The 21,806-nt window shown below is 43.0% G+C and overlaps 1 protein-coding gene across 3 annotated transcripts in view; it reads right to left on the bottom strand.

The window, feature by feature from the left end:
- spock1 (SPARC (osteonectin), cwcv and kazal like domains proteoglycan 1) overlaps positions 1-21,806 on the bottom strand; it is a 197,706-nt gene that overhangs the window by 106,805 nt on the left and 69,095 nt on the right. For all 3 annotated transcript variants that reach the window (XM_057849465.1, XM_057849466.1, XM_057849467.1), the window contains exon 3: positions 9,158-9,203. In XM_057849465.1, coding sequence (XP_057705448.1) covers positions 9,158-9,203 — 46 coding nt within the window. The remainder of the gene's footprint in view (positions 1-9,157; positions 9,204-21,806) is intronic.

The following is a 21,806-nucleotide window of genomic DNA, read 5'->3' as shown; positions in this document are numbered from 1 at the left end:
ATGCCCTCAAAACAACAAAAAGTGACCTGATATCAAGTAGAAGTGACCCGATATCAAGCAAAAGTGATGCGATATCAACTGGAAGTGACCCAATATCAATGTGATCCGGAAATGCCCCCAAAACAACAGGAAGTGACATGCTATAAAAAGGAGGTGACCCGATATCAACAGGAAGTGACCCCGAAATGCCCCCAAAACAACAGCAAGTGACCCTATATCAACAGGAAGTGACCCGATATCAACTGGAGGTGACCCGATATCATTTGAAAGTGACTCGATATCAACAGGAAGTGATCCCGAAATGCCCCCCAAACAACAGGAAGTGCCCCGATATCAACTGGAAGTGACCCAATACAAAATGGAAGTGACGTGATCTCAACAGGAAGTGACCTTGAATTGCCCCCAGATCAATAGGAAGTGACCTGCTATCAACAGGAAGTGACCCTGAAATACCCCAGAAATAGGAAGTGACCCAATATCAACGGGAAGTGACACAAAATCAACTGGAAGTGACCCAATATAAATTGGAAGTGACTCAATATCAACAGGAAGTGACCTTGAATACTCCCCCAGATCAATAGGAAGTGACCTGCTATCAACAGGAAGTGACCCAATATCAACGGGAAGTGATGCAATATCAACAGCAAGTGACCTCGAAATGCCCCCAGAATAACAGGAAGTGACCTGCTATCAACAGGACGTGACACGATATCAACTGGAATTGACCCGATATCAATAGGAAGTTATCCCAAAACGCCCCCAAATCAACAGGAAGTGGGGCAATATCAACAGAAAGAGACCCCGATCAACTGGAAGTGACCCTGAAATACCCCCAAAATATGAAGTGACCCAATATCAACAGGAAGTGACCTCAAAATGCCCCCAGATCAATAGGAAGTGACCTGCTATTAACAGTGAGTGACCTTGAAATGCCGGAAAACAACAGGAAGTGACTCGATGTCAACAAGAAGTGACCCAATATCAATAGGAAGTGACCTCGAAATGCCCCCAAAAGAATAGGAGGTGACCCGATATCAACTGGAAGTTACCCGATATCAACAGGAAGTGATCCCGAAATGCCCCCAAAACAACAGGAAGTGACACGATATCAACAGGAAGTGACCTCGAAAAGCCCCCAGATCAATAGGGAGTGACCTGCTGTTAACAGGAAGTGACCCTGAAATGCCCCAAAACAACAGGAGGTGACGCGACATCAACAGGAAGCGACCTCAAAATGCCCCCAAAACAAGGGGAAGTAACCGAATATCAACAGGAAATTGAAGTGAACCTGCTATTAACAGTGAGTGACCTTGAAATGCCGAAAAACAACAGGAAGTGACTCGATGTCAACAAGAAGTGACCCAATATCAATAGGAAGTGGCCTCGAAATGCCCCCAAAAGAATAGGAAGTGACCCCATTTCAACAGGGAGTGACACGATTTCAACTGGAAGTGATCCTGAAATGCCCCCAAAACAACAGGAAGTGACCCGATATCAATAGGAAGTGACCCAATATCAACTGGAAGTGACCTGAAATCAACAGGAGGTGATCCAGAAATGCCCCCAAATCAAAAGGAAGTGACCCGATATCAACAAGGAAGTGACCTCAAATGCCCCCACATCAATAGGAAGTGACCTGCTATTAACAGGAAGTGACCCTGAATTGCCCCAAAAACACAGGAAGTGACGCGATATCAACAGGAAGTGACCCAACTTCGATAGGAAGTGACCTTAAAATGCCCCCAAAACAACAGGAAGTGACCCGATGTCAACAGGAAGTGAATTGATATCAACAGGAAGTGACCCAACATCAATAGGGAGTGACCTAGAAATGCCCCCAAAACAACAGGAAGTAACCCAATATCAACAGGAAGTGGCCCGATGTCAACAGGAAGTGACCTACTATTAACAGGAAGTGACCCTGAATTGCCGAAGTGATGCGATATCAACAGGAAGTGAACCAACATCAATAGGAAGTGACCTTGAAATGCCCCCAAACAACAGGAAGTAACCCAATATCAACAGGAAGTGACCCGATATCAAAAGGAAGTGAATTGATATCAACAGGAAGTGACCGAACATCAACAGGAAGTGACCTTGAAATGCCCCCAAACAACAGGAAGTAACCCAATATCAACAGGAAGTGACCCGACGTCAACAGGGAGCGACACGATTTCAACTGGAAGGGATCCTGAAATGCCCCCAAAACTACAGGAAGTGACACGATGTCAACAGAAAGTGACCTACTATTAACAGGAAGTGACCCTGAATTGCCCCAAAAACACAGGAAGTGATGCGATATCAACAAGAAGTGAACCAACATCAATAGGAAGTGACCTTGAAATGCCCCCAGATCAATAGGAAGTGACCTGCTATCAACAGGAAGTGACCCTGAAATACCCCAGAAATAGGAAGTGACCCAATATCAACGGGAAGTGACACAAAATCAACTGGAAGTGACCCAATATAAATTGGAAGTGACTCAATATCAACAGGAAGTGACCTTGAATACTCCCCCAGATCAATAGGAAGTGACCTGCTATCAACAGGAAGTGACCCAATATCAACGGGAAGTGATGCGATATCAACAGCAAGTGACCTCGAAATGCCCCCAGAATAACAGGAAGTGACCTGCTATCAACAGGACGTGACACGATATCAACTGGAATTGACCCGATATCAATAGGAAGTTATCCCAAAACGCCCCCAAATCAACAGGAAGTGGGGCAATATCAACAGAAAGAGACCCCGATCAACTGGAAGTGACCCTGAAATACCCCCAAAATATGAAGTGACCCAATATCAACAGGAAGTGACCTCAAAATGCCCCCAGATCAATAGGAAGTGACCTGCTATTAACAGTGAGTGACCTTGAAATGCCGGAAAACAACAGGAAGTGACTCGATGTCAACAAGAAGTGACCCAATATCAATAGGAAGTGACCTCGAAATGCCCCCAAAAGAATAGGAGGTGACCCGATATCAACTGGAAGTTACCCGATATCAACAGGAAGTGATCCCGAAATGCCCCCAAAACAACAGGAAGTGACACGATATCAACAGGAAGTGACCTCGAAAAGCCCCCAGATCAATAGGGAGTGACCTGCTGTTAACAGGAAGTGACCCTGAAATGCCCCAAAACAACAGGAGGTGACGCGACATCAACAGGAAGCGACCTCAAAATGCCCCCAAAACAAGGGGAAGTAACCGAATATCAACAGGAAATTGAAGTGAACCTGCTATTAACAGTGAGTGACCTTGAAATGCCGAAAAACAACAGGAAGTGACTCGATGTCAACAAGAAGTGACCCAATATCAATAGGAAGTGGCCTCGAAATGCCCCCAAAAGAATAGGAAGTGACCCCATTTCAACAGGGAGTGACACGATTTCAACTGGAAGTGATCCTGAAATGCCCCCAAAACAACAGGAAGTGACCCGATATCAATAGGAAGTGACCCAATATCAACTGGAAGTGACCTGAAATCAACAGGAGGTGATCCAGAAATGCCCCCAAATCAAAAGGAAGTGACCCGATATCAACAAGGAAGTGACCTCAAATGCCCCCACATCAATAGGAAGTGACCTGCTATTAACAGGAAGTGACCCTGAATTGCCCCAAAAACACAGGAAGTGACGCGATATCAACAGGAAGTGACCCAACTTCGATAGGAAGTGACCTTAAAATGCCCCCAAAACAACAGGAAGTGACCCGATGTCAACAGGAAGTGAATTGATATCAACAGGAAGTGACCCAACATCAATAGGGAGTGACCTAGAAATGCCCCCAAAACAACAGGAAGTAACCCAATATCAACAGGAAGTGGCCCGATGTCAACAGGAAGTGACCTACTATTAACAGGAAGTGACCCTGAATTGCCGAAGTGATGCGATATCAACAGGAAGTGAACCACCATCAATAGGAAGTGACCTTGAAATGCCCCCAAACAACAGGAAGTAACCCAATATCAACAGGAAGTGACCCGATATCAAAAGGAAGTGACCGAACATCAACAGGAAGTGACCTTGAAATGCCCCCAAACAACAGGAAGTAACCCAATATCAACAGGAAGTGACCCGACGTCAACAGGGAGCGACACGATTTCAACTGGAAGGGATCCTGAAATGCCCCCAAAACTACAGGAAGTGACACGATGTCAACAGAAAGTGACCTACTATTAACAGGAAGTGACCCTGAATTGCCCCAAAAACACAGGAAGTGATGCGATATCAACAAGAAGTGAACCAACATCAATAGGAAGTGACCTTGAAATGCCCCCATACAACAGGAAGTAACCCAATATCAATAGGAAGTGAATTGATATCAACAGGAAGTGACCTCGAAATGCCCCCAAAACAACAGGAAGTAACCCAATATCAACAGGAAGTGACCCGACGTCAACAGGGAGCTACACGATTTCAACTGGAAGGGATCCTGAAATGCCCCCAAAACAGGAAGTGACCCGATGTCAACAGGAAGTGACCTACTATTAACAGGAAGTGACCCTGAATTGCCCCAAAAACACAGGAAGTGAAGCGATATCAACAGGAAGTGAACCAACATCAATAGGAAGTGACCTTGAAATGCCCCCAAACAACAGGAAGTAACCTAATATCAACAGGAAGTGACCCGATATCAAAAGGAAGTGAATTGATATCAACAGGAAGTGACCCAACATCAACAGGAAGTGACCTCGAAATGCCCCCAAAACAACAGGAAGTAACCCAGTATCAACAGGAAGTGACCCGACGTCAACAGGGAGCGACACGATTTCAACTGGAAGGGATCCTGAAATGCCCCTAAAACAACAGGAAGTGACCCGATATGAAAAGGAAGTGAATTCACATTAACAGGAAGTGACCCAACATCAACAGAACGTGACCTCGAAATGCTCCCAAAACAACAGGAAGTAACCCAATATCAACAGGAAGTGACCCGATATCAATAGGTAGTGACCTGAAATCAACAGGAGGTGATCCAGAAATGTCCCCAAATCAACAGGAAGTGACCCGATATCAACAGGAAGTGAACTGATATCAGCAAGGAAGTGACCTCAAATGCCCCCACATCAATAGGAAGTGAATTGCTATCAACAGGAAGTGACCCTGAAATGCCCCCAAAACGACAGGAAGAGACCAGATATCAACAGGAAGTGACCTGCAATCAACAGGAAGTGACCCCTGATATATCCCAAACAAAGTTTTTGAAAGGGCTGCTTGACCTCAGATTGACTTAATGAATGACATCCTTTTCCTATAAACTTGCGTCTGATGGGGTGCCAACTTCACAGAGGTGTCACACCTGTGTTTTTGCCCAAAAATTTTAGTTAAAAAATTGCAACCTACCTACCTACCTATACGCGAGTATGCACGGTAATCCGAAAAAAGGAGGCCCGGATAAATATGAACGTTTCTTTCTTTGATTGTGTTAACCGTGCGAGTTCTGTTAGGCTGCACTCCAATCAGCACTGTCGTGTGTGGGTGTGTCACGGAGAATAAGCAAGTGTTTGAAATAAGTGCGTTTAGCCGAGAGTTACTCCAGGTCTAAGAGCATTACACACTTCAGTGTGATTGATATAGCAGACTTGACTGTGTTGCAATTCTAAGCCTGTAAGCACCACGTAACCGAATCAGCTTTTGGTGGAAGCACACATACTTTGGCATCAGTTTACTATTGAAAACTGCATATAAACTGCACTAGAATGACTGAAATTTGAAAAAAAAAAAAAAAAATTGGTTTTAATTATTGACTGCCGTTTATAGTAAAGGCATAACTATGTTTACATCTCACGATATGGCGATACACTATAACATCGTGTGGACATCGGGGACTGTGCCTATGGGCAGACCGGGGTGGTGGTCCCCCTTTTCAGAAGGCGAACCTAAGAGATACATCAGAGATACATGACGCCTTCTTATCACGGAAGCCCAACGTGTGCGTCATGCAACTCTCGCAGTTCTCTTGGACCGTCCAGAACAAATGGCGGGACGCCCTGTCCCGACACAAGGAACACCGGATAACGCCTAATATCCAACTGATAACTGATAAAACTCCAAGAGCCCCTTTGATGCTGAGGTGGCAAAATCCACAACCCTCATTGTCCTGATAACAGCAACACCCGAATCCTCCTGTCCAATCCACAAACAGATAATAACCCTAAACTAAACTTTGGGGATATCTGGGGGGCGTGTACTAGTCATATCAGGTCATTTGGAAACATTTGGGGGGCGTGTCCTGGTCGTATAAGGTCATTTTGGGGGCGTGTCCTGGTCATATCAGGTCATGTGGGGGGAGTGTCCTGGTCATATCTGGTCATTTGTTGTTGAGTACGAACACAAGGAACACTGGAAAATGCCCCATATCCAACTGATAACAGGACTGATAAGACTCCATGAGCCCCTTTGAGGCTGAGGCGGCAAAATCCACAACCCTCGTTGCCCTGACAACAGTAACTCCCGAATCCGCCTGTCCAATCCACAAACAAACATTAACCCTAAACTAGACATTTAGGGGGCGTTTCCTGGTCATATCAGGTCATTTGGGGATTTATGGAGGGTGTCGTAGTCATATCAGGTCATTTGGGGACATTTGGGGGGCCTGTCCTGTCATATCCGGTCATTTGGTGACATTTGGAGGCGTGTCCAGGTCATATCTGGTCATTTTGGGACACTTGGGGGGCGTGTCCTGGTCATATCAGGTCATTTGGGGAGATGTGCGGGGCGTGCCCTGGTCATATCTGGTTATTTCCTGTTGATTTGGGGACATTAGTTGTTTTTTTGCCATTGAAAATGAATGGGGAAATTTCAATATCCGTGGGCGTCAATGGCATCGACTTCCATATGCGTCAATGGAATCGGGGACATTTGGGGGACACGTCCTATTGATATCTGTTCATTTCCATTTGATTTGAGGAGATTTGGTTTTTTGCCATTAAAAAAATTTGGACGTCCATGGCCGTCAATGGCATCGACTTACATATGTGTCAATGGAATCCAAGTACATTTGCATCAAATAAATTGACATCCATGGCCGTCAATGGCATCTGTTAAATTGGCTTCAATGCAATGTAAATGCAATTGGAAATGAATGGGAAATTTGGACGTCCGTGGCCGTCAATGGCATCGACTTACATATGCGTCAATGGAGTCCAAGTACATTGTCATCAATAGAATCGACATACATGGCCATCAAAGGCAAGGACGTGCATAGCGCTCATTTGCAATTGTGTACTTGTGCGTCAATACAATGCGAATGACATTGAAAATGAATGGGAAATTTGGACGTCCATGGCCGTCAATGGCATCGACTTACTGTACATATGCGTCAATGGAATCCAAGTACATTGGCATCAACCGATTTGACATACACGGCCATCAATGGCATCAATGCAATGTAAATTCCATTGGAAATTTCATTGAAGGTGAATGGGAAATTTGAACGTTGCATCCCATTAAAAATGAATGGGAAAGTTTTTAGCAAAGTTCCAGTGAACAGTCAATTTTTTCCAAATTTTGTATACAACTTTCATGTCCCTCACCGTCCATGAATTTGTCCAAAATGTCCAAATTATGTGATTTGGTCAAAAATTGTAGGGCTAGAATAATTTTGAAAAACGTTTTTTTTTTTGGTCTCTAAAAAAATCAGTGCATTTACGGGCGAACGGAAAATTTTTCAGGGTCGTTGGAAAAATTCCCTGCGTCGCATGAAAATTCCGGTCGTTTCGATATCCAAACGGTGCCGATTGGTCAAACGGTTCAGGCTGTGCGGCGCGCCAATGGATCTTTGCACAAAGACCCAGATAACAACGCCCAAACACACCCTTCTTCTGCCCACAGAAGAGAAAGCCTTCAAAAAAACTGAATCGTTGTCATTTTTTTCTCGGGAACCTTTTGTTGACTTGTGATGTGGTGACCCCGAATCCTTGCGTGGGTCCCTCTGTGCTGTATGATCGCTGTCGACCTGAATAAATTGTCAACTTGTGCTTCGAAACCTTTTTCCAGCTGTCAAAATCGAGTCAGTAAAAGGGGCTAAGACTAAGGTGTAGTGCCGCAACGATTAATCGATTAACTCGAGTATTCAATTAGAAAAAAATATTCTAATTAAATTTTGCTGCTTCGAGTATTCGTTTAATTAAAGTGGCGTTGTAATCGTTTATTTTGAAAGTGTTTGCATTTCATTTTATTGATTAGGGTGGATACACTGCCCTCTGGTCTGCTTCTTTTCACATGGTTGAATCCAACTGCTCCCTGTTAAGACCGACATAAGGTAAGTTTTGTTTAAGCTAATGTTTTTTAATGCCTTCGTAATTCGGTTTCTAGGTATAATTAGCTGTTTTTTGTGGGAATATGTGGTAGAAAGATTTTTTAAGAGCACTCTAAAAAAAGTTAGCATTTTGTAGCATTTAAGCTAGCGGACTTTGCTATGCAAGTTAGACAATTGTTTTTTTGTTGTACTTAGATTACATTAATCTATTTTGCTGCTTCGAGTATTCGTTTAAGTAGTGGCGTTGTGATGGTCTGTTTTGAAAATGTTTGCATTTAGTTTGATTGATTTGAGTGGATACACTGCGCTTTAGTGGAAAGAGTGAATATGACATAACTCATTTAACATGGCTGAATACAGCTGCTCCCTGTTAAGACCAACATTAGCTAAGTTTTTGTTTGAATGTATGTTTTTTAATGCGTTCAAAATTTAGTTTATTGGTATATTTAGCCATTTTCTGTGGGAATATGTGTCTGACCCATTTGTTAAGAGCATTGTAAAAAAAAAAAACATTAAAGCATTTTATAGCATTTAAGCTAGCGGACCTTTTTCTATGCAGGTTGGCTGATTGTTCTTTTGTTGTACATAGATCCTCATTAAAAAAAAATACTGTTTGAGGCTCAGCTCTGGTATTTTAATTTTTCATGTTACTTATCCGATTACTCGATTATTCAAACTAAATAGTCCATCGATTAATCGACTACTAAAATATTTGATAGCTGCAGACCTACTAAGGTGAATGCCTTACTTTGGCCTTTTGGCCTGTTGTCGGGTCTCGCCGGCCCGGGTCGTTCGGCTGGCTAAAAGCTCAGATTCCTTCACCTGCTAAAGCTACTGCCCCCCGACCCCTGATTGAGCATTAGATGATGGATGGATGGATTTTTATTAAAGACTCACCTTGGTCTAGAGATCTGGCAGGCACCCAGCTTTTGAAGTAGTCATCCTGAAAGCAAGAAGCGTAACATGAGAAAATGAGTTAACATGCCCTTCAAATTTTACAAACCAGGATACGGCATTTTCTGCCAGTAAATTTTTTAGCTAGGTTCACACCGCAGATGTTGATGCACAAATTCGATTTTTTTCGTGTTTCAACACATGGGTGTCCAAACCTGTCCTCAAGGGCCGCTGTGGGTCCTGGTTTTTGTTTCTACCAATCCAGCACAGATGAAGTTTGTTCTAAAACAGGCAGCACCTGACTGCAATCAACTGATTACACTTGTGAGGCACCAGATTGGTGAAAAGATGTCGTCTTGTTGTGTAGGAACGAAATCCAGCACCCACTGCTGCCCTATGTGGAATAGTTGGGACACCACTGCATTAACATGACCAGTGTTGGACGAAGTACTCACTTTTTTGACTGAAGAAAAGCACAAGTGTCTAGAAAAAAAAACTCAAGTAAAAGTCCAATGTACTTGTGTAACCTGGCCCAGAGCTGGTTGTTCCTACACACCCTGAATGCACCAGGTCACATTTTACAGTGGGGCAAATAAGTATTTAGTCAACCGCCCATTGTGCAAGTTCTCCTACTTGAAAAGATTACAGAGGCCTGTAATTGTCAACATGGTTAAACCTCAACCATGAGAGACAGAATGTGGGGGAAAAAAAAACAGAAAATCACATTGTTTGATTTTTAAAGAATTTACTTCCAAATTAGAGTGGAAAATAAGTATTTGGTCACCTACTGATGGGGAAAAATATTACGTGCCTTAACATTAGCACATTATGTATGATTGCCTCTGTGACCTAGATGCCCTAACATTAGCAAATTCACCCTGGGTCCCATAGTTAGAAGGGAATCTCACGAGATAACTCGTTTGGGTCCCATAGTTAGAAGGGAATCTCACGGGATAACTTGTTTTTTTTACCATAGTATTGTTTTATTACACGCCTTGGTCCCATAGTTACACGCCTGGGTCCCATAGCTAGAAGGGAATCTCACGAGATAACTTGTTTTGCACCATAGTACACGCCTGGATCCCATAGTTATACGCCTGGGTCCCATAGCTAGAAGGGAATCTCACAAGATAACTTGTTTTTCACCCATAATATTTACCATTTGTTGCATCTGTTGCAGCACAGCTCATTTGTCCCATGTGAAAAGCCCATTTTCAAGGGGCTGAACCAAAAGTAGCTTTAATGTTTGTCATTGGGCAGGGCCGCACCGCTCGGGGACGGAGGTTGGCCTCTCCGCCTCCGCGGGGCGCGTCCCTACGAAAACCGGACATTTCCGGGCGACCCTCGAAGTCCACTGGTGGATTAGACGTAGAGATCGCCCAGCTTTGTCCTTTTGCCGCTTTACCGGAGTGTTGGCTTCCCGCTCATTTGTCACGGTAAGCAATTTTCATTGCTAAGGGACATCTTGTTGTGCTTTAACAGTAACGCGAGGATTCTGGGATTGACAAACTCAAATCTAGCGTAATCGTTAGTGCTTGTTATGCATGTTTGCTTGCTCTTGTGGGATTGTAATCAATAAATCTAATTTATTCTGCATTTTCTAATCAATAAACATCGTCTATTGAGCAAAAGTGTGCTTGTTACTGACTCACCGCGAACCCAGAAATTTCGGAAAACACCTACAAACCAGCAAGATTTCTGGCTGTCAAAGAGGTCTAACTTCTTCTAACGAGGTCTAACGAGGCTCCACTCGTTATCTGTATTAATGGCACCTGTTTGAACTCATTATCGGTATAAAAGACACCTATCCACAACCTCAGTCAGTCACACTCCGAACTCCACTATGGTTAAGACCAAAGAGCTGTCAAAGGACACCAGAGACAAAATTGTAGACCTGGACCAGGCTGGGAAGACAGAGCTGGGACCACAGTAACAAAGGCTACTTATCAGTAACACAATGCGCCGCCAGGGACTCAAATCCTGCACTGCCAGACGTGTCCCCCTGCTGAAGAAAGTACACGTCCAGGCCCGTCTGCGGTTCGCTAGAGAGCATTTGGATGATCCAGAAGAAGACTGGGAGAATGTGTTATGGTCAGATGAAACCAAAATAGAACTTTCTGGTAGAAAGGAGAAAGAATACTGAATTGCATCCGAAGAACACCATACCCACTGTGAAGCATGGGGGTGGAAAGATCATGCTTTGGGGCTGTTTTCTGCAAAAGGACCAGGACGACTGATCCGTGTAAAGGAAAGAATGAACGGGGCCATGTATCGAGAGATTTTGAGTGAAAATCTCCTTCCGTCAGCTAGGGCATTGAAGATGAGACGTGGCTGGGTCTTTCAGCTTGAAAATTATCCCAAACGCACAGCCAGGGCAAAAAAAGGAGTGGCTTCGTAAGAAGCATTTCAAGGTCCTGGAGTGCTCAAGCCAGTCTCCAGATCTCAACCCCATAGAAAATCTCTGGAGGGAGTTGACGGTCAATGTTGCCCAACGACAGCCCCAAAACATTACTGCTCTAGAGGAGATCTGCATGGAGGAATGGGCCAAAATACCAGCAACAGTGTGTGAAAAGCTTGTGAAGAGTTACAGAAAATGTTTGGCCTCCGTTATTGCCAACCAAAGGTACATGACAAAGTATTGAAATGAACTTTTGGTATTGACCAAATACTTATTTTCCACCATGATTTGCAAATAAATTCTTTAAAAATCAAAAAATGTAATTTTTCTGGGGTTTTTTCTGTCTCTCATGGTTGAGGTTTACTCATGTTGACAATCTAATCTTTTCATGTGGGAGAACTTTCACAATTAATGGTTGACGAAATACTTATTTGCCCCACTGTAAGTCTTATTATGCCAATTAACCAATCACCAGTCACCTAGGCACTATATAAGCTGCCTATCCTCCTCTACCTTCAGTCGTTTTGAAACCTCCGCTAATGAAGCACCGGTTGGTGCTCGGGCCCTAATAAGGAGAAGCAATTAGAACTGACTCACTCTGAACTAACCAATTATCGCGCACCACACACCCACTATTCTGACCGTGTGACTTTATAAAATAAAAAGGCTTCGACAGGTGGGAAGACTTTTGCGACACTAGGCTTCACATCTGCTGAACCCCGTGTTAAACCTTGAGACTCGAGTGGTTTCTGACTGCAAATGGTTTCATCCCCGATAAGGTGGGAGGTTTCTCTCGTTGTGACTGTCATTTGAATAGAATACTCAATACTATATGCATGTTTTATTTCCTGACAGTTTTCTTTGCAATGAGCGCCTTTCTTTTTGCAAACATTTTTTTGAAGGATAGGAATATTATTTTTGTTGTGCTTTCACTAAATGATACCGTAGCGACTTAACTGTTCCGCCCAAATACACGATGGGAAGTCGGGCAACCATGACTGTCAGCGGTGGCTGCAAATGGTATATGTTCTGCGTTGCGCTCAAGAAGAAAATGATAATCTCCTGTCATTCTTCCCCACGTCGCTCGCCATAATAGTTATGTTTGATGCGATGCGTCAAATATTTTAACGTGATGAATTAAAATGAGAGATGTCCCGATCCGATATTTGGATCGGATCGGACGCCGATATGGCCAAAAAAATGTGCATGGGATCGGCCAACACGGAAAAATTCCGATCCAGACCTCCGATCCGGTTTTTCAACTCCGATCCGGGTTTTCCAGCACACCGATTTACATAATCCATTCCAATTTTTGCTTCGGGGTCCTTAAAATCCGGTCCGCATTTTACGGCACACCTTCAACACACTACATTTACATTACCGTCTCCCAATTTACCGAGAGACTTTATCGGTAAAAATGTCAGCTGTGTGGGATCATTTCACCTTAAAGGACGACAAAGAAGCAGAGTGCAACATATGCCACAATAAAGTCAAGCGTGGTGGTAAAGCTATAGTAAGTTTTAATACAACCAACCTAATCAAGCATTTAGCGAAATACCGCCACAAACAATATAAGTATGTTAAGAAAACCGAAGACAAAAAGAATGGTCCTACGCGACTAACACTGGCAGAAATTTTTGCTATGCGTGACAAACTGGCACTCGACAGTCCCAAAGCCCAGGGAATATCAAGAGTCATTGCCGAAGAATTCATTCTGGATGACGAGCCATTATCTCTCGTGAGTAAAGACGCACCATCCGACACTTAGAACCACGGTACAACATGCCCAGCCGTCATTACATCCTTGAGCGATTCGGCCGTGGAAGATTCGAGAATGATTCACAAACATCCAAATTCCGATTATTGAAATATGTCGAGTAAAGCGGAACTAATACACAGCGCGGTCTTCGGGACGCAATGAGAAACGGACCGCATTGCGTCCCGAGAGTAAACATCATGCTTGTCATAGACCCGGGTAATTCCAATGCTCAACTCACGCCTTTAGCTCAACTCTTGCCGCTGGATAAAAAACACAAGAATACCTGACTGCTGCTGACAGCCGCTACAAACTACGTCAACATCGTTTTACTGTAGATAATAGATATCATATGTATATAGAGCTAGATGCTAACGACAGACTCGACGGCGTTAGCAACATTGAAGTATTGAAAACTAGTTGCGTTAGTAAACAGCCGCCATCTTAAAGCAGGAGACTTGCCTAGTAGGCTGTTGTGAACCTTCCAAAAGAACCTAATTCACTTTTTATCTCCTAAATCGGCAAAATCTTGACTTGAATCTATCTTCGAAACAAATTTAAAACTTTCACATGTCGAAAGTAGACAGAAGGGAAATTATGGAATAACGGGAGCAATTTTAACAACAGTTGATTCGCAAAATTAAATGAAATGAATGTAGTTTAAAGCTGCTGATACAGAATAGGGACTTGAGTATTTTATTTACTGTTTTAAAATGTTAACTTGAGACTGAAATAGTCGTTTATTTAAACCTGAGAGGCTTTTTATACAATTTTTCTAACTAATGCACGAAACATTAAAAGCATGTAATAGCTTGGGGGGTTTGTGGGATTTTCCACTGAGGTTGTTGGTGTGTTTTGCTTTTTTAAGACAGTTTACAATACTATTTGCACGTTTTACTGACTGACTATGCCATTTCTGTTTGTTATTTTGAATGTTTTGTGTTTGTCACTGAATAAACAGGTCAGTTTCTTGTTACCAACCGTTGTGTGTTATTCAAACTCACCTAATTCAGCTGGCTAGTTGTTATCAAGAGTACCAAAACCTTTTTCAACATGAGTCTGACAACTAAGTAAGGAGGCTAAATAACTTTAAACTTTAACACATGCTCAGATAGGCCGGTATCGGCCAGTATCAGTATTGGATTGGAAGTGCAAAACAATATTGGTATCGGATCGGAAGTGCAAAAACCTGGATCGGGACATCCCTAAAATAATTAATTACCGCCAGTTAACGCGATAAATTTGACAGCACTTATTTTAATCCATTCCCTTTGGTCCTCCATAGGGCAGAGCAACTCTTTTTTTTCCTGTTCCAAGTACATATTTTGCCCTGGAAGTAGTCTGAAGACGTTGCAGACAGCTTTGCCAGCTCATTCACGCTCCTATGATGTTGTCTGCATCTAAAGTAGAAGCTAAAGCAGAGGTGTGTGTCAGGTCTGCGTTGGTGATACAAAGTGCATCGGACAGAGAAAACCCACGGAATATTAAAAGAAAGACCTCTGCCTTCATCTCCATACAATGAGAAGAAAGATATCAAGAGGAGTGGAAATGAGGTTGGGTTTCCCTGCTTCAGTGGTAGTCTCGTTTCTCTTTTCTTCCTTTTAGATCAGACAAATTCATGCCTATCAAATAGGATGTTAGAAGCCATTTTGATGAGTTTGTTGAAGTTGAAGCCTTTGTCATTTAGATAATACATGAGAAGCATTTCATAATTGTTTATGCTTTGTTTGTTTGTGTATTTCAAGTTAAAAAGGAATAATAACAACTCGAAAATGCTATTTCTGGAGAAACTCCCTTGGTAGCTTTACTATGATAGTTGGCATTTAGGGTCTCTTCCTGTTCATTTTGAAGCATTCCAGAGCCCAAAATTGATTGGACATGATGCGCCGTCAATGGCACTTATTTTGAGGTGCGCCAGGCTATAATTTTTCTTGCGGCTAAAATGTAAGGGTCCGCCAGGATTTGCCCAAAAACTTGCCCATTCATTTCCAATGAACAAAATTGGCTTTAATCGCTGTTCCATTGACGGGACGTGGCCTGTAATCAACAGAAAGTGACAAGGGAAATACCCAAAACCCACAGGAAGTGCCCCAATACCAACAAGTGACCCTTAAATGCCCCCATTCAACTGAAAGTGACCTGATATGAGCAGGAAGTGATAACAAAATGCCTTATTATGCCTCATTAAAGGAAGTGACGTTATAATGCCCCCTATCAACGGAATGCGACCTGATAACATCAGGAAGTGCCTCCAGATTAACACCAAGTGAGCCATTATCAACAGGAAGTGACCCTGAAATGTCCCAAAATCAACAGAAAGTGACCTAATACCAACAAAAAGACCCCTGAAAGCCCCCATTTCAATGGAAAGTGACCCAATATGAGCAAGAAGTGACCCCTAAACACCCCCAAATCAACAGGAGAGGACCCTGAAATACCCTAAATCAACAGAAGGTGGCTCCAAAATGCCTCATTATGCCTTGTCAAAGGTAGCGACCTCGAAATACCCCCAGATCAACAGGTGGTGACCCTGAAATTCTGCAAAATTAACAGACCTAATATCAACAAAAGGAGCCCTGAAATGCCTCCACTTCGATGGGAAGTGACCTGATATGAGCAGGAAGTGTCCTCTAAGTGCCCCCAAATCAACAGGAGGTGACTCACTATCAACAGGAAGCGACCCTGAAATGCCCCAAAATCAATAGGAAATGACCTAATACCAACAAAAAGAACCTTGAAATACCAGATATGAGCAGGAAGTGACCCCTAAATGCCTCCAGATCAACAGGAAGTGACCTGATATCAACAGGAAGTGACATGCAAATGCCCTAACATTAACAGAAAGTGACCTAATACCAACAAGTGACCCCGAAATGCTCCAATTTCAATGGAAAGTGACCTGATATGAGCAAGAATAGACCACTAAATGCCCCTACATCAACAAGAAGTGGCTCGATATGAACAGGAAGTGACATGCAAACGCCCCAAAATCAACAGGAAGTGACCTAATACCAACAAGTGACCCCAAACTGCCCCCATTTCAACAGAAAGTGACCCAATATGAGCAGGACGTCACCCCTATATAACCCCAGATTAACATGAAGTGACCCATTATCAACAGGATGTGACATGCAAATACCCCAACATCAACAGGAAGTGACCTCAACTAAACAAGTGACCCCAAAATGCCCCCATTTCAAGGAAAATGACCCTGATAAGAGCGGGAAGTGACCCCAAAATGCTCCCATTTCAACAGAAAATGACCCGATACGAGCAGGAAATGACTCCTAAATGCCCCCATATCAACAGGAAGTGACCCATTATCAACAGGAAGTGACATGCAAATGCCCTAACATCAACAGCAAGTAACCTAACACCAACACATGACCCCGAAATGCCCCCATTTCAACGGAAAGTGACCTGATGTGAGTAGGAAGTGACCCCTAAATGCCCCTACATCAACAGGAAGTGATTTGATATCAACAGGAAGTGACATTCAAATGCCCCAACATCAACAGGAAGTGAACTCATACCAACAAGTGACCCCAAAATGCTCTCATTTCACGGAAAATGACCTGATATGAGCGGGAAGTTACCCCAAAATGCTCCCATTTCAACAGAAAATGACCTGATAATAGCATAAATTGACCCCTAAATGCCCCTACATCAACAGGAAGTGATTTGATATCAACAGCAAGTGACATGAAAATGCCCCAAAATCAAAGGAAGTGACCTGAGACCAACAAGTGACCCAAAATTGCCCCCATTTCAAAGGACAGTGACTCAATATGAGCAGGAAGTGACCCCTAAATGCCCCCAGATGAACAGGAAGTGACCCGATATCAAAAGGAAGTGATGCAAAATCAACAGGAAGCGACCTCAAACCAGCAGATGACCTTGAAATTCCTCCATATCAACAGAAAGTGACCTGATATGAACAGGAAGTGACCCCGAAATGACCCAAAATCAACAGGAAGGGACCTCATACCAACAAATGACCTCAAAATCTCTCCATATCAAAAGGATATGACCTAATATCATCCGGAAGTGACATGCAAATGCCCCAAAATCTACAGGAAGTGGCCTCAAACCAACAAGCGACCCCAAAATGCACCCATTCAAGGAAGATGACCTGATATGAGCGGGAAGTGACCCCAAAATGCTCCCATTTCAACAGAAAAATTGACCTGATAATAGCAGGAATTGACCTCTAAATGCACCCATTTCAACAGAAAGTGACCGGATATGAGCAGGAAGTGACCCCTAAATGTGCCCAGATCAACAAGAAGTCAACTGTTATCAACAGGAAGTGACATGAAAATGCCTCCAAATCAACAAGAATCGACCTAATACCAACAACTGCCTCAAAAATGCCCCCATTTCAATGGAAAGTGACCTGATATGAACAGGAAGTGACCCCTAAATTCTCCTACATCAACAGGAAGTGACCTAATACCAACAAATGACTCAAAAATTCCCTTATATCAACAGGAAGTGACAGATATCAACAGGAAGTGACATGCAAATGCCCCCAAATCAACAGGAATCGACCTAATACCAACAACTTACTCAAAAATGTCCCCATTTTAACGGCAAAGTGACCTGATATAAGTAGGAAGTGACCCCTAAATGCCCCTACATCAACAGGAAGTGACCCGATATCAACAGGAAGTGACATACAAATGCCCCAACATCAACAGGAAGTTACCTAATACCATATAAAGACCCCAAAATGCCCCCATATCAACAACAAATGACCTAATTTCAACAGGAATTGACCCATAAATGCCTAAAATCAACAGAAAATGACCCGTTATCAACAGGAAGTGATATGTAAATTCCCCCAAATCAACAGGAAGTGACCTCAAACCAACAAGCGACCCCAAAATGCTCCCATTCAAGGAAGATGACCTGATATGAGCGGGAAGTGACCCCAAAATGCCCCCCGTTCAAAGAAAATGACCCTGATAAGAGCGGGAAGTGACCCCAAAATGCTCCCATTTCAACAGAAAGTGACCGGATATGAGCGGAAGGTGGCCCCTAAATGCGCCCAGATCAACAAGAAGTCAACTGTTATCAACAGGAAGTGATATGAAAATGCCTCCAAATCAACAGGAATCGACCTAATACCAACAACTGCCTCAAAAATGCCCCCATTTCAATGGAAAGTGACCTGATATGAACAGGAAGTGACCCCTAAATGCCCCTACATCAACAGGAAGTGACCTAATACCAACAAATGACTCAGAAATGCCCTTAGATCAACAGGAAGTGACATGCAAATGCCCCCAAATCAACAGGAATCGACTTAATACCAACAACTGACTCAAAAATGTCCCCATTTCAACGGCAAAGTGACCTGATATAAGTAGGAAGTGACCCCTAAATGCCCCTAGATCAAGAGGAAGTGACCCGATATCAACAGGAAGTGACATACAAATGCCCCAACATCAACAGGAAGTTACCTAATACCAACAAATGACCCCAAAGTGCCCCCATATCAACAACAAATGACCTAATTTCAACAGTACTGACCCCTAAATGCCCCAAAATCAACAGAAAATGACCCGTTATCAACAGGAAGTGACATCTAAATACCCCCATATCAACAGAAAGTGACCTGCCATGAAGTGAAAGTGACCCTAAATGCCCCAGATCAACAGGAAAGGAAGTGACCAGATATACCAACCATCACAGCAAAGCTACCATCACATTTTTTAACGATTATCTTTTCTACTATTTCCCTTCACGGCTAGAGCATAACTGTTTTGCACTCAAATAACTAGCACCTTGCAGACTCTAAAAACATAAAAATGGAAATAGAACAGTGGTGTTTTAACACTGCATGACAATATTAGAAACACAATGGACTGACTTACCTCCGCTTCCTTAGAAATGATTGCAGAGGAAAAGAAAAAGAAAGGTCAGTCATAATGTCTGCCGCCCATCTGATAGAACAACCCCTCGGCCACTCATTCTGAATATTACATTCGACGAGAGATTCATTTAACACGAAGTGGACTCGGACAAAGACACGCTTGCAATCGCAGCCTTTATTTTATGTGGCAGGCAATAGGAATTGCCATTGCTAAAAGGGAAGAGCAGCGTCAATAAAAAGAGAAGAGAAAGAGAAGACGGAAAGGTTTCTATGCGAAATGGTTTCACAGATATGGATGTGAGTTATTGCTAGGGATGGGTATCGTTAAAGTTTTAACGATACGACTCCCCTTGATGGTACTGCTTATCGATCTGGTATGTTAATGGTATTGTTAGGGCTACAGGGTTTTGTCCACCCCCCCTTGAAAAACAGTTATAGGGGTGGGAACCTCTGAGTAGGGACACTCGATACAAGGCTAAAAAAAATGATTATAACTCGTAGACATCCAACTTGTTTGAACAGGGAAGGTAAATGTTGAGGTAATTATCGAGGGTTGATTGATTGCTTGTGCTCATATATATCATAAATAATACATATTGCCATATTTTTCTTATTGATATAACCAGTAAATGATTATTGCTTGCTATACTAGGTTGTAGTATAATGCTTAAGTGTTACAAAGAGTAAAGAGGGTCGGGATGACAACTGCCTTGCTTCATGGCCGCATCATTGCGTAACTAGACCTTCCGAGACATCTTCAGCACCTGGCGTCTGGACTTTCGTCTAGACCTTCGAGGACAATTTTCCATTCGAGGACATCTTCCATGGCCGCAGCGTTGCATAACTGAAGTATCTGGGTCATTTTGACCATTTTTACATGTGCCTTTGCTTACATACGTGTACTTACTTAGTTCCACCTACATGCTCACACATATCCAACCAAAATCACATGGGTGTCTCCAGCTTGCTCCCCCCCTCCCTCAGGGCGGCACCCTTTTGTGTTAGGACAAACCCCTAAATAAAAATAGCAAGGAGGGTTTTTCTTTAGATCAATTTTGGTGACCATACAGCGTAATCTAGCATTTTTCTGTCTGGTCACTCTTTTGCTCTCCTTGGCCAAGAAAACTGAGTGTCTTTTCTCCTTATTTTTGGGTAATTTTACAAATGTCTACCTAAGGGTCTCTATTTGAACTTGACATTTATTTGGTCCTTCGAGCCAGATCCGAACCAGCGACCTAAGGATCAGGATGAACAGGAAGTGTCCCTGAAATGCCACAAAATCGACAGAAATTTACCTGACATCAACAGGAAGTGACCAAATACAAATGGGAAGTGTCCCCGAAATGTCACAAAATCAACGGGCAGTGAATGCAAAATGTCTAAATCAACAGGAAGCGACTCCAAAATGTCTATAGAAACGGGAAGTGACCCAATATGACCAGGAAGCATCCTCAAAAAAGGACATAATCAACAGCAAGTGGCCCCAAATTGCCCCCAAATCTACTGGTAGTGAACCCAAAATGCCTATACAGTGGGGCAAATAAGTATTTAGTCAACCACCAATTGTGCAAGTTCTCCTACTTTAAAAGATTAGAGAGGCCTGTAATTGTCAACATCGGTAAACCTCAACCATGAGAGACAGAATGTGGAAGAAAAAAAAATGAAAAAAATTATTTCCAAATTAGAGTGGAAAATACGTATTTGGTCACCTACAAACAAGCAAGATTTCTGGCTGTCAAAGAGGTCTAACTTCTTCTAACAAGGTCTAACGAGGCTCCACTCGTTACCTGTATTAATGGCACCTGTTTGAACTCATTATCGGTATAAAAGACACCTGTCCACAATCTCAGTCAGTCACACTCTAAACTCCAATATGGCCAAGACCAAAGACCTGTCAAAGGACACCAGAGACAAAACTGTAGACCTGCACCAGTCTGGGAAGACGCTTGGTGTAAAGCATAGGTGTCAAACCAATTCCACAAAGGGCTAAGTGGGTGCTGGATTTTGTTCCAACCGATCCGGCGCAAACAGTTCAACCAATTAAATTGCTGTTGAAACAAGCAGCACCTGACAAAGTTTAACTGATTACCCATGTAAGAGATCAGATTGGTCAAAAGGTGTCCTCTTCATTGGTTGGTAAGAAAACCTGCACCCACTTGGCCCTTTATGGTGTCAGTTTGACACCAGTGGTGTAAAGAAATCAACTTTGGGAGCAATTATTAGAAAATGGAAGACATACAAGACCACTGATAATCTCCCTCCATCTGGGGCTCCATGCAAGATCTCTACCCGTGGCATCAAAATGATAACAAGAACGGTGAGCAAAGATCCCAGAACCACACGGTGAGACCTAATGAATGACCTACAGCATGGGTGTCCAAACCTGTCCGCAAGGGCCGCTGTGGGTCCTGGTTTTTGTTCCTACCAATCGAGCACAGACAGTTTAACCAATGAAGTTTGTGCTAAAACAAGCAGCACCTGACTGCAATCAACTGATTACACTTGTGAGACGCCAGATTGGTGAAAAGATGTCATCTTGTTTTGTAGGAATGAAATCCAGCACCCACTGCGCCCCTAGGTGAAATAGTTTGGACACCACTGACCTACAGAGAGCTGAGAC

Source organism: Corythoichthys intestinalis, chromosome 11 (assembly GCF_030265065.1).
Source record: "Corythoichthys intestinalis isolate RoL2023-P3 chromosome 11, ASM3026506v1, whole genome shotgun sequence".
Classification (NCBI taxonomy): domain Eukaryota; kingdom Metazoa; phylum Chordata; class Actinopteri; order Syngnathiformes; family Syngnathidae; genus Corythoichthys; species Corythoichthys intestinalis.
The sequence above is the reverse complement of the archived record's forward strand: the minus strand, read 5'-3'. Positions and strand labels throughout refer to the sequence as shown.